At 51.4% G+C, this 12,897-nt stretch overlaps 1 protein-coding gene across 2 annotated transcripts in view; it reads right to left on the bottom strand.

The window, feature by feature from the left end:
* Nucleotides 1-12,897, bottom strand: part of KCNAB3 (potassium voltage-gated channel subfamily A regulatory beta subunit 3) — a 37,289-nt gene that overhangs the window by 3,662 nt on the left and 20,730 nt on the right. For both annotated transcript variants that reach the window (XM_083472751.1, XM_083472752.1), the window contains 5 exons: nt 10,876-10,961; nt 9,555-9,675; nt 3,281-3,375; nt 1,698-1,818; nt 430-518 (listed from right to left, as the gene is read on the bottom strand). In XM_083472751.1, the coding sequence (XP_083328877.1) occupies nt 430-518; nt 1,698-1,818; nt 3,281-3,375; nt 9,555-9,675; nt 10,876-10,961 (512 nt within the window). The remainder of the gene's footprint in view (nt 1-429; nt 519-1,697; nt 1,819-3,280; nt 3,376-9,554; nt 9,676-10,875; nt 10,962-12,897) is intronic.

Consider the following 12,897-nt stretch of genomic DNA (forward strand, 5'->3'; position numbering starts at 1 on the left):
TGCAACATAAAAACACAATATAAAAAATGTAAGATGCATAAGAAAAACAAGAAACCAATAATCCCCACCCTTCCACAACTCATTTAAAAGGGCACTGGATGTTCATCAGCCAAAGGCCTGGTTGTAGAGGAATGTTTTCATCTAGCGCCTAAAGGTGTATAATGAAGGCGAGTGTACAGAGGTGAAATCTGCACCCATTGCTCTACCCTCTGCTGGCCCTGCCCACCACAGGGACAGGTGGCCCTCGGAAGCTTGCCCAGAAGGCAATGTGGCCCTTGGTCTGAAAAAGGTTCCCCCCTCCTGGCCTGGATGAATATTTGTTCATGCTCTCATGAAGCTTCAGGACAGGACAAGATATAAATGCGCACAGACGGGGGAAGGTTTTGCATCCTTTATGCCAGACTTTGCACTCTTGTTCCTTCTCCTTACCTGGATGGACCCCAAGTTCTCAATGAGCTGTTCGGTGCTGGAGACCCCGAGAAGGACAGAGCTGACGCCTTCAGAGCGGAGGCACCAGGCTGAGGTTAAGAGGAGACAAGAGAAATCAAATAAGGAGAGCCGTCTAAAAACTTGCCACCCTGGAAGAAAACAAAAGGGCCGGGGAAGAGGCACCATCCTGGCTGCTAAAACCTCCCCGGAACTTGAATTAGGCCCATCTTCATGCACACTGGCCCTGGCTAAGAGAGAAACCTCCTGGGGCTGCCGAGTGTCAGGGCTCAGCTCTGCCCAGCCCTGGAACCAACCTCGGAAGGGCAGCTGCAGGGTCCGGCCATCTCTGCCCCAGGACTGGAGGTCTCCTCACCAGCTGCCTGGCTGGCTGGCTCTCGGACCACCCTAATCTCCCTCAGGGCCACAGTAGTAGAAGAGGTGGCAAACTAGACATGAGATTCAGGGGCACTGCCAAAGTGCCTGACTTAACTGCATGTGTGGCTACTTGCGAGTAGGGGGGAGCACCACCCTGGATCAGGGCCTGGCTGAAAGCTAGGGAAGACGGGCGTCTCCAGCGCCTGGATAAGCTCCCAGTCTCAGCTGCTGCATCGCTGATGCCCCACATTCTAGTCCTCTAACTTGGGGAACAGACAAAATACGAGGGCGACCTTCTCTATTCCCGTGGGCCACGGCTGAAGCACCAGGAAGCCAATTGTGCAGCAGGGCTCTACACTGGTCTTGGGCAAAGGCATCTTCTTTTCTCCTTTTCAAGAGGTTATTCCAGGATGCCACACGCCTCTTGCAGCTGGAAACCACCTCCTGATTTCTAACCTACTTCTCTTAGCTGCTGGTAGCTGCTGAATCGGAAGAGCTCACATTGCCACCTTTGGCCTAAGTAGCACATCTCCTTTTAGCTCTATGGCTAACAAAGGTAGCTGCCTTATGCTGAGGCATGCCACAGGGGTCCTCCTAGCTTGGTGTTGTCCACACCAACTTCCTGCAACCTGGGACTTTCCAGATGTTTCAGACTACAGCCCCCAGACTGTAGTACAAAACATCTAAAAGGCCTCAGGTTGGGGGAGGCTTGTCTACAACGACAGTCGGTGGCTGTCCAAGGTTTCAGGAAAGGGAATCTCTCTCACCCCAGAGCTACGTAACTTTCCCACCTTTGAGGCAGGATCTGGAATGCAGCCTGCCCCAGATGTGCAGCTGCTTCTGAGGCCTGCCCTGACCAACACAGACACACAGACGCTCCGCTCCTCCCTCACCAATGGCCAGCTGCGCCACTGTGCATCCCAGGCGTTCTGCGATCGGGTGGAGTTCCTTCACTTTGGCCTGCTGCTTCTTCCCATCTTCACTCTGCAATTTCTCCTTCAGCCAGTGGTACCCCTGGAGGGTGCGAGGAGCAAAGGAAACAGGTGCAGAGGCACAGAATCAGAGAACTGTCGTCTCGGGAGGGACCTAAAGGGTCATCCAGTCCAATCCCCAGCAATGTAGGAATCATAGCCAACGCACAGCATGGCGGTGAGCCTCTGGCAGGCAAGGATGGAGGTTGTGAACTTGCAAAGCAGCCCTTAGGGATGTGCTGAGCAGGCAGCAAAGGATTTAGGACCCCTCCAGATTGATTTTTTTTGGGGGGGGGCAGGTAATTTTGCAGCAGGTGCCACTGACGCAAGAATAGTGCCTTAGAATGAAGTTAAGTGGTTTAAGCAGCAATGTTTTAAAGGTGTATGAAAAATGGATTAATAACAGGTGAGAACTCAAAGTTATATTATATTAAGTTAAAGGATTAAGATAAAAATAAAGAGGGAAAGAAACTGCTGAATTAACTAACTGAACTGGAATACAAAAAAAGGGAGGTGTGAGGAGGTCAGGGAAGCAAGGATATGAATATATGATATGGAAAGATTGATGTGTTTTTTTCTTTTTTAAATGTATTTTATCTTTTTTCTGTATTTTGTATTTTTCTTTTTTTAATTTAATTTTTATTGTTGTCTTTTTGCCTAGTTTTTTTACTTATGTAACTTTTTTCCTTTGAAAACTTAATAAATATCATTTTAAAAAAAGAATAGTGCCTTAGGGGTGGGTTCATAATGGATCATTGAAGCATCATTGCACTTTATTAGTTGTTCTGCAATGTTTCCCCAATGTTGTGCTAGGATGCCAGAAAAAGTGAGACAACACCCCCTACCCCCTGCCCTGAAATATTTGTGGTATAAGAAGCTACAGGATCTCAGTAGGACATGAGTAGTATGCCTGCTCCGAAACCTTTGTAGGCACAAACAGTCTTGGAAACAGGAGTTTGTGTAACCGCCCTGATAGCATCATGAACACAAACAATCATGAATGCACAATAAGGAGGACGTCTGGAGGAGGCCCTGGTGTTTTGGTGAGAATAGTTTCAAGTATCACTGAGACATCAGCAACAAATTGATTTATGTTTGGGATGAAGAAGGGAAGTGTTTGGTTTCTTGGAGCATTGCCAGTGTGCGTAATCTGAGACCCAGGACTTCTGTATTCTGTATTCCCAGTGTTTGAAAGTAACAGCAGGTCTTGTGGGCCCAGTAAACAACTACAGTTGTAGGGCAGTCAGGATCAAGGCTTGTGAGCTGTGAGTTCTGAACTGGTTGTCATTAACCTGATGCCCTCCAGACGTTGTTGGACTACAACTCCCATCAGAACCGGCAGAATGGTCAGCAGTCAGGGATGATGGGAGTTGTAGTCCAGCAGCATCTGGAGGTCTCCACAGGCCTGTCTCCCCTGATTTAAGGGCTGTGTGTGATGTCGACAGTGCGAGGTTCAGCTGAAGTTGGGAGGCGGAAGGCCTCAGCAAAAGCAAAGGAGACGGTACCTTCATGGCGGCACGGCAGTTTTCAGGCACCCGCTCCTCATATTTCCCTGTGATAAGTCCGCAAGACAGCGGGGACCAGGTGATGGCTCCCACTCCTAGCAAGAAAACAAAGCAGGTCAGGTAAAGAGAAGGGGGAAAACAAATAACATCCCCCACCTCTTCCTATCACTGTACACAGATTCACTGAAATAATAGCCACAGGCCATCCTAAATCACAGCTCTTCCGGGTTTACTTTGCCTTGCAAAAGTCTTTTAACGCCACCCCATGCTGAGAAAAGTCAGCAGATCAGTGCACATATTAATCTTATCTGCTCCAAAGGTCACCCTCCGTAAACTTCCAATATGCCTCACACAGAATTGTACCCTGAATCTGGGCTTATACTCCTGTGAGGGTTTGATTAGCTGCTTGTGCGTGAAAACGTGCTCCCTCAGAGTTTGTGCGACCCCACAAACCTCCGTGTGTGACGGAGCTCCTCAGACATGTCTGCTCTAGTCACTAGTAGAGTCCGACAGTGGCTGTCTGCGGAAGCGTTTCCAGCAAAGAAGTTCCTTAACGGAAACGCGTCTCCTGGACTCACGGCGTGACAGTTTCCTGCGAGGTGTGGGTCTCCCTATGGGAGACTCCGATACCTCCCCACTGTTCTCGCTGGAAGCCTCCCTGAGCCCTCCCTCCTGCTCGCATTCCCTCAGAGACCCACTCCTCCCCCTGCTGGTCCCTGCTTCAGCAGTTGAGTCTCTTTCATCTTGCCTGAGTCCCTCCACCACCTGATGCTCTGATGGCAGTTCCCTGACATCCACCTCCCCTCCAGGGCCCCCCTCACCCCCTCCCAATTCCTCCCCCCTGGGAGGTGAAGGGCTAAAACCCCGAAACGAATCTTCCTCATCTTCTGACGTCTCGAACAATTCTCTCCATCGATCGTCGTCCTGGCCAGCTGAATCCTCCTCCTCTTCAGAATCTGGGAACCCCTCCAACTCCTCTTCCTCGTCGGTGGTGGCAAAGTATTCCCTTCGGAACCTCGCTACAGGCTGAGGTTTACGTGGGAACCTCTGATGAAAAGTCTCTATTAAAACCTCGTCATTGACATCCTCTGCCCTAACCCAGGTGTTTTCCGACTCCGGTTCCCCTTCCCACATTACCAAATACTCTACTTGATCTCCCTTCCACCTGGAATCGAGGATCTCCGCTACATGGTAGCTGTGTTCCTTCTCCTCCATTGCTGGTCCCCTAGTGACCCTCCCCTCACTGTCTCCTCTATACGGTGACAGCAACGACCTGTGAAAAACTGGGTGCAGCTTCATGTGGTTCGGTAACCGGAGCCTGAAAGCCACTGGATTGACCTGCTGTATGACTTCAAACGGACCCAGCCTTTTGGGTCTTAATTTCTTACAACCTCCTTTGAATGGCAACCCTTGGGTTGACAGCCACACCTGGTCCCCCACCCTGATGCTTTCACCTTCCCTTCTGTTTTTGTCTGCCTGCCTCTTATATTCCTCCTTAGCCCTGTTTAAGTTGAGTTGGAGCTGGCGATGGATCGCTTCCATTTCTTCCACGAACTGTTCTGCAGCTGGAACGCTCCAGTTCTCCCCCTCCCCCCCTGGGAAGGCTCTGGGATGGCACCCGTGATTAGCCAAAAAGGGGCTCATCCCCGTGGACACGTTCTCTGCATTGTTGTAGGCAAATTCTGCCAACGCCAACTTCTCCACCCAATCATTCTCTCTGTCATTAACATAACACCTCAAATATTGTTGGAGAACCCCATTTGCTCTTTCCGCCTGCCCGTTGGTTTCAGGATGACGGGCCGTCGAGAAATTAACCTCTACATGCAGTAAGCTCATGAGCTTCCTCCAGAACCTGGAAGTAAATTGTTTCCCTCGGTCTGAAACCACCCTCAAGGGGGCGCCATGCAACCTAAACACATTCTCTACAAACAATTTGGCGGTTTCTTCTGCTGTAACCGCATGTGAGCAGGCTATGAAGTGGGCCATTTTAGTTAACAGGTCTACTACAACCATGATGGCTGTTTTCCCTCTAGACCTTGGCAGATCAGTCATGAAATCTATTGCCACTGCTTCCCACGGTCTCTCAGGTGTGGGCAGTGGTTCTAATAAACCAGCCGGCGCCTGCCTCTCCCCCTTGGCTCTTTGGCATTGTTCACACCCTCTCACATACTCCCGCACATCTTCCCTGACCTTGGGCCACCAAAATTCCCTGGTAACCAGCCACATGGTTTTGTGTTGCCCAAAGTGCCCTGCTGTGGGGCTATCGTGCAGCTGCTTGAGTACCTTCTCCCTCAATTCCCCTTCAGGTATATATAACGCTCCCTTATAATACAATGCCCCATTTCTCTCCTCAAAACCACCGGATTTGTCTTCCTCCCCTCTGAGATCCCTGAGTTTCCCCTGGGCGTATGCATCCTGCACCGTACCCTCTACCAATTCCCTTTGCCCCACCAAAGTCGCCCCACACACCCAGCGGTCCTCTGGAATGATATGGGTTTCTTCGGGTGCTCCCTCCCCCTCCAAATATTCAGGTTTGCGTGAGAGAGCGTCCGCCCTAACATTCTCTGGGCCTGGCACATAACAAATCTCAAAGTTAAATTTGGAGAACTCTTGGGCCCATCTCAACTGCCTTTGGTTGAGCACTCGCGCCGTTCTCCAGTACTCTAGATTTTTATGGTCCGTGCACACTTGCACTTTATGTTGTGCACCAACTAGCAGATGCCTCCATCTCCGGAACGCCTCATGAATAGCAAGCAGTTCTCGGTCGTACACCGTGTAGTTCCTCTCGGATTTGTTCAGCTTCCGCGAGAAGAAGGCACACGGACGCCACTCTGACTCCTCCTTCCCCGGCTGCAGAAGAAGCACCGCCCCTATGGCTCTGTCAGATGCGTCTGTTTCAACCCTTAGCTTCTTTCGTAAATCCACATGCAGAAGTTGTTCTTCAGAGGCGAAGGCCCTTTTCAGTTCCTCAAACGCTCGCTCCGCCTCCGCCGTCCATACAAACTTCTTTTTACTGCTGAGACAGTCAGTGATGGGCGCCGTCAGATGGGCGAAGTTGCGGATGAACTTACGATAAAAGTTTCCAAACCCTAGGAACCTCTGCACCTCCTTCTTGGTTTTGGGTGTTTTCCATTCCAGCACTGCCTGTACCTTGCCGGGATCCATGGCCAATCCCTTGTCTGACAGGCGGTACCCCAGGAATTCCACCTCCTTGGTATGGAACCGACACTTCTCCAGTTTGACCCACAGCCTGTTGGCTTGCAGTCTGCTCAACACTTCTCTGACGTCTCTCACATGTTGCTCCTCATTCTCAGAATACACCAACACATCATCTAGAAAGGCAACGCAATTCTTGTAGAGCAAAGGGCCCAGCACGTGGTTCATAAAAGATTGAAAACACGCGGAGCCTGCTTGTAATCCAAATGGCATAACGAGGTATTCAAACGCCCCCAAAGGGGTAAACATGGTGGTTTTCCATTCATCCCCTTTCCTTATGCGTATCAGGTTGTACGCCCCCCTTAGATCCAGCTTTGTGAAAATCTTTCCCTTCCTCACCCTGGTCAAAATATCATCAATTCTGGGCATAGGGAACGCCACCGGTTCAGTCACTGCATTCAGCCGCCTAAAATCACATACAAGTCTCGGCTTGTCCGCATTTTTTTTGTCCACAAAGAACACTGGGCTCCCCCCTGCTGCTTTGGACTCTCTGATGAAGCCTCTCTTCAGGTTCTTGTCAATGAACCCTCGCAACTCCTGCATTTCCCTGTCTGACATGGCATACAACTTGCCCACGGGAAGCTGTGCTCCTGGGAGTAAATTGATCTGACAATCAAAGGGTCTATGAGGTGGTAGTTGGTCAGCTTCCTTCTCGCTGAACACGTCGCTGAGATCTGCATACTGTGGTGGTACCTTCACCTTCCCCATTACTTCAGTCCCTGCTAGGGTGGCTTGGGCCCCTGCTGAACCCTTCTCCCCTTTGCAGTGTTCTAGGCAATGTGCTGAACCAAAGGACACCACTCTTTGATGCCAGCCAACCAGCGGATCATGTAGAGCTAGCCAGCTCATTCCCAAAATAATGGGAGCGCCTCCCAGGGTGGCCACATTAAACGCTATCAGTTCTGTGTGCCTTGCCACCCTCATTATCATTGGGACAGTCTGCAAGCGGACTCCTCCTCCCAACAACTCCCTGCCATCAATCGTGGTCACCTGCAGGGGGTTGCTTAAAGGGATGGTCTGTATCTGGTGTTCAGCAGCAAACTCCTTGCTCATAAAATTGCAGGAGCTGCCTGAGTCCAATAGCGCCTTTATTTTTAGGGGGTGCCCATTCTGCAGCTCTAGCGACACTTCAATCACTAGAGCAGGCCGAGGAGCTTCTGGCACGGGCACTTTCACTGCTCTTTGGCCTGGCTGCAGTGCCCCAATTGTGGCAACCAGGCGTTGGCTTTTACCTGCTCCGCTCCCCCTTCTTCTCCCCCCTCAACAGCTCCCACCATCCCTTGCCATTCCTTCCTCTGGGGGCAGACTCTGGCAAAGTGGCCTGGCTGTTGGCAGAGATAGCATTTCCGGGGGCCCTTTCCCTCCTTCTTAGCTCCCTCGCTGGTTTTTGAAAATGCGCGCGCGCGCGCTGTTCCGATTTCCATCGGCTCTGCCGGCGGGAAAGCTGGCTCAGGAATGTCTGGAATGCGGAACTCCTTCCAACGTTCCCCTCTCCCTTCCCGCCTCTCCAAGGCTCTTGCCTCCTGCCGCGCTCCTATGGTCAGCGCAGATTTGGTCAGCTGATCCATAGACTCCGCCCTGGGGCTCCGTGCCAGCTCGTCTTTCACCCCCGAAGAAAGACCTTCTTCAAATAGCATTTGAATGGGTGCCGCCGATAAATCCCAACTCAGTCTGTGAATCAGCATGGTAAACTCAGTCCAATATTCACGGACAGATCGACTTCCCTGCTTACAAGCCATTAGCTGTCTGCGCACCACCCCTTCCTCAATATCGCTGGAAAACATGATATCCATTGCACGAAAGAACTTCATTGTGTCCTTTAGTATGTCATTGTGCGTTGCCATTAGGGGTCGAACCCAGTCTCTAGCCCCTTTCTCAAGATGCCCAATTACAAAAGCAACTCGCGATTCCTCATCAGGGAACTCATCGAACTGCACATTAAGGGCATATTGCATCTCTGTCCTAAAAGCATGGTAGTCCTTGGGGTCCCCCCCAAATTTCTGCACCAATCCTGGTACCTTTCTGGGGAATTGCGTGGCTCTCCCCTTCTTGTCTGCATCCTGAGCCCTTCTCTCCTCCAACCTCGCCGTCTGCAGGGCCAGTTGAACCTCCAACGCTCGGTATCTATCTTCCAAGCTTGGACCAGCTCCAGCCCCTGCTCCTCCGGTTCCGGTTGGTTCGCTCATGATGCCTTCTCTTGCACAGGCAGCGTACAAACACTGTCGGACTGCTGTGAGGGTTTGATTAGCTGCTTGTGCGTGAAAACGTGCTCCCTCAGAGTTTGTGCGACCCCACAAACCTCCGTGTGTGACGGAGCTCCTCAGACATGTCTGCTCTAGTCACTAGTAGAGTCCGACAGTGGCTGTCTGCGGAAGCGTTTCCAGCAAAGAAGTTCCTTAACGGAAACGCGTCTCCTGGACTCACGGCGTGACAGTTTCCTGCGAGGTGTGGGTCTCCCTATGGGAGACTCCGATACCTCCCCACTGTTCTCGCTGGAAGCCTCCCTGAGCCCTCCCTCCTGCTCGCATTCCCTCAGAGACCCACTCCTCCCCCTGCTGGTCCCTGCTTCAGCAGTTGAGTCTCTTTCATCTTGCCTGAGTCCCTCCACCACCTGATGCTCTGATGGCAGTTCCCTGACAACTCCCAAGGGATCATCTTGCTTCTACCTGCTGCGCCTCCAGAAACACGTTCCTCAGATTCCATATCCAGTCTGCAGATCCCTCTGTATCTTCTGGTTCCTGGTCGCCCCAGCCTCTCCCAACAATTTGTCTCCATTGGCCCCTATAATCCCTTCTCCTGTACACAGACCTCAAGGCCTCTCTGCCTAGCCCTCAGAATGCCCCCCAAACTGTGCTGGTTTGTGCCCAAAGTCGTTTTATCGGGGAAGATAGGGAGAAAAACAAAGGGGAAATTTATATTAGCCGCTCAGCTCCGTTTTCGACACTGGCCCTGCCCACCACTGGGACACGTGGCCCTCCGAAGCTTGCCCAGAAGGGAATGTGGCCCCTGGGCTAAAAAAGGGCTCCTCGGCCCAGCCCTCTCCCGCCTGCCTCCATACCAATCTTGTGGTAGAGCTCTGGCAGCTGCGTCTCCACCTTTTCCCGCTGGAACATGTGGTACTCTGCCTGTTCGCACACAGGTGGGATGAGGTTGAATTGCCGTGCCACGGAATACGCCTCCTGGTTTAGGGGAGGGAGGCAAAAATAATCAGTCTCGCGGGGCGGACTTGCTTCTGGTGGCAGATTGAGAAGTGCAGGGTCCCTGTTGGGAGAGTCACAGCCAGCCCCCCCCCCCGATTATGTAAAGGTAAAGGGACCCCTGACCATTAGGTCCAGTCGTGGCCGACTCTGGGGTTGTGGCGCTCATCTCGCTTTACTGGCTGAGGGAGCCGGTGTACAGCTTCCGGGTCATGTGGCCAGCAGGACTAAACCGCTTCTGGCAAACCAGAGCAGTGCGTGGAAATGCCGTTTACCTTCCCGCCGGAGTGGTACCTATTTATCTACTTGCACTTTGACGTGCTTTCGAACTCCTAGGTTGGCAGGAGCAGGGACCGAGCAACGGGAGCTCACTCAGTCGCGGGGATTCGAACCGCCGACCTTCTGATCGGCAAGTCCTAGGCTCTGTGCTTTAACCCACAGCGCCACCCGTGTCCCTACCCACGATTATGCAACCACCTTATACGGTAAGTGATAATTAGGGATGCATTGCAAACATCATTGCAGATCTTCACATAGATCTTCTGTTTTCTGTGCATGTACACAGGCAAATGTATCGAGCGCTCCAGTATCTTCTGCTGGAGCGACTTAAGTTGTGCCTGCCCTGAAGTCCCGTTGTACGTAACAGAAGTAGCACAGACTCCTTTTGGGACAGAGGCACCTTGTATTTTCAGTGTATTTCTAAAAGCTTAGCTTTGGACAGTGGCGTAGCGTGGGTTGTCAGCACCCGGGGCAAGGCAAGTAATTTGTGCCCCCTTACCCATGGATTTGAACCCCCTAATCCTAACCCCCAGATGTTGCACCCGGTGCGGCCGGCCCCCCCTGCACCCCCCACGCTACGCCACTGGCTTTGGATCATACAAAACAACTCAGTGATCTTCTTGCACACCTTCTCCAGAGTGGCCCGGGAGCCCGTCCTCAGCGACTGACCCGCCTCCTTTCACTCCGATTGCCTCCAATCAGCACAAAGGGCGAGAAGGCTCCTTCCCTGTGGCCAAAAAGCTGCCCTTTCATGCTGATTGGATGGCTCTCAGATGCTGGAGGCAGGCGACCTAGGAACGGGTCTCCCAAACCCCTCCCAACCCTGGACCGCAAGGCCACTGCTTCTGAGAAAACATCCACCAGTTCGGTTTGCACCCGTCTCTCCGCCACGCCAGAATTTACCATGATTTCCATTGCGCTCCAGCGAGAGGTGCCCCAGTACATGGCCATCCCCTGGTTGATCACGTAAGTCATGGCACGAACAATTTCTGAGGGTGAGAGAGGAGACGTGAGAGAAGAAATTGCCCGCCCCCAGACCTTTTGCCTGTCACCTTTGGAAGGTGAGCCCAATGTAACCAGGGCAGTTACTCTTTCCGCCTCCAGGAGGAACGGAATCCCAACCGGGAGGGAGAGAGAAAGGCGGGGAGCTGGATTTGAGCAGTTACTGCTCCAAAAAGCTGCTCCACACCCGTAAGATCCCTCAATCTTGCGCTCCCCCTGTTAATCACATTTTCACAATGAAATCAGTGAATTACAAGCTGGCTAGAATCCTTTTCTAGGGGGGAAAGATACTTGCGTTATTCATCTCTACTTCATTAAAAGCACAGAAACAAATTGGTTTGATCTACCAGTAAAGTACTTAAAAAAAAAATTCTTTCCAAAGTAAGTTCCCAAAATGCTATAGTGAGAATAATTTTGCCTTCCCTCTCCTCTCCCATATTGCAAAGCTTGTTCAGTTGTGGGTTCATGTGACATTAGGAAGCACAAAGGCATCTTGAGTTCCTGCATTTATAGTAAACACACACATACATATACACACGGACACAAAACAGGATTGTCAACTTTAATCGCCTTTAATTGTTGCTTGATTTGCAGGTATTAAGCAGGCAAGCTATTCATCTCCCCATTCAGAAAAGCTCCGCTTACTGATTTTTGCAGCTATCAAGTAGCTGTTAAAGGCATAAGAACAGGCAGGTTGCTTTGTTCTGATCAGTTGGCAATGCGACACACACAGAATTTTTCTACAGCAGAACACAAAAGCATGCGAGCACACAAGACACACATCTACTTTCAGGGCAGCCCCCCCCATCCTTGGGTCTACAGTTGGTGAGGTCTCTACAGAATGGAGACTGGGAAATTCATGGAAGGTTTCCCCCTCTAACCCCAGGAACCAAAGGGTGCAATCTTATGCCCCCATACCTGAAAGCAAGCCCCAATGATCTCAGCGGGACTTACTTCTGGGTAGGCATATGGGTAAGGATTTACAAGGATCTGGGGCACAGGGCCATTGCAGTGGGGAGGGCATTATGGGGTGCAAAGAGGAGTATTGGGCTTCAGGAAGGAGGCAGGGGCTGGCCATACCTCTCAAGAGCCTGGCTTGGAAATAAATCACTATACAATGAAATATATATGCAATGTCTGCAAGCATTTCAGCTGGCTTGGTGGACCAATCTCGTCTCTTCATCCTGCACTCTGTTCTGGGGGTGCGCCTGATTGCGCCCCTTGAGCCAATTGTGGGGGGCACACGAGGGGGAGAGGGGCAAACCCCATTTCACAAGCAGAAGTCCTTGCATGCGCTTCCACTGATGAGACTCAATAGCTCAATCCTGCCCAGTATCCATTAGGGCTTGTGCAAGGCTCTGATTTTCACTATCTCTGAGATTTCTGGTGGCAGCCTCCAAGCTAAAGTCTCACAGTATCTCCGAAACAGACCTCAACGTGTTCCGCACACAGCCTCCTCCATGAGGTGAGGAACATAAGTACCTCTCTTACACCAGGTATAAAGTCTACCTTAGCCTAGGATTGCGCAGTGTGCTTGAGCTGAAGAATGAGACTGCAAGCTTCCTCCCTCTCGTTGAACCCTGAGCCTGTAACAGCAGGCGAAAATCCTGCAGAAAAAGCTCTTTCATGCTGGGAAAATCTCCTTCCTAAAGCCTCGCACAGAGCAAAGACTCTTTGACGCATACGAGCTTCGAGTTCTTCTAAACCTGGGGTGGGGAACATTCAGATCTGAAGACCAAATGCAGCCTCGCAGGGCTCTCTGTGGCCCCCGGGAGCCTTCCCAGACTACGCCTCTCACTGATCCTTCTTCATATCACCCTCCTTGGATGTTTTTGCTTGCCTGGGGTGTTTAACTCAGAGTTTAACTCTTGTCTGTCTTGATGGCGGACAGACCCTACGGTGCCAAGCTGACCTTTCCATCCA

Source organism: Podarcis liolepis, assembly GCF_965112155.1.
Source record: "Podarcis liolepis genome assembly, chromosome: 13".
NCBI lineage: Eukaryota > Metazoa > Chordata > Lepidosauria > Squamata > Lacertidae > Podarcis > Podarcis liolepis.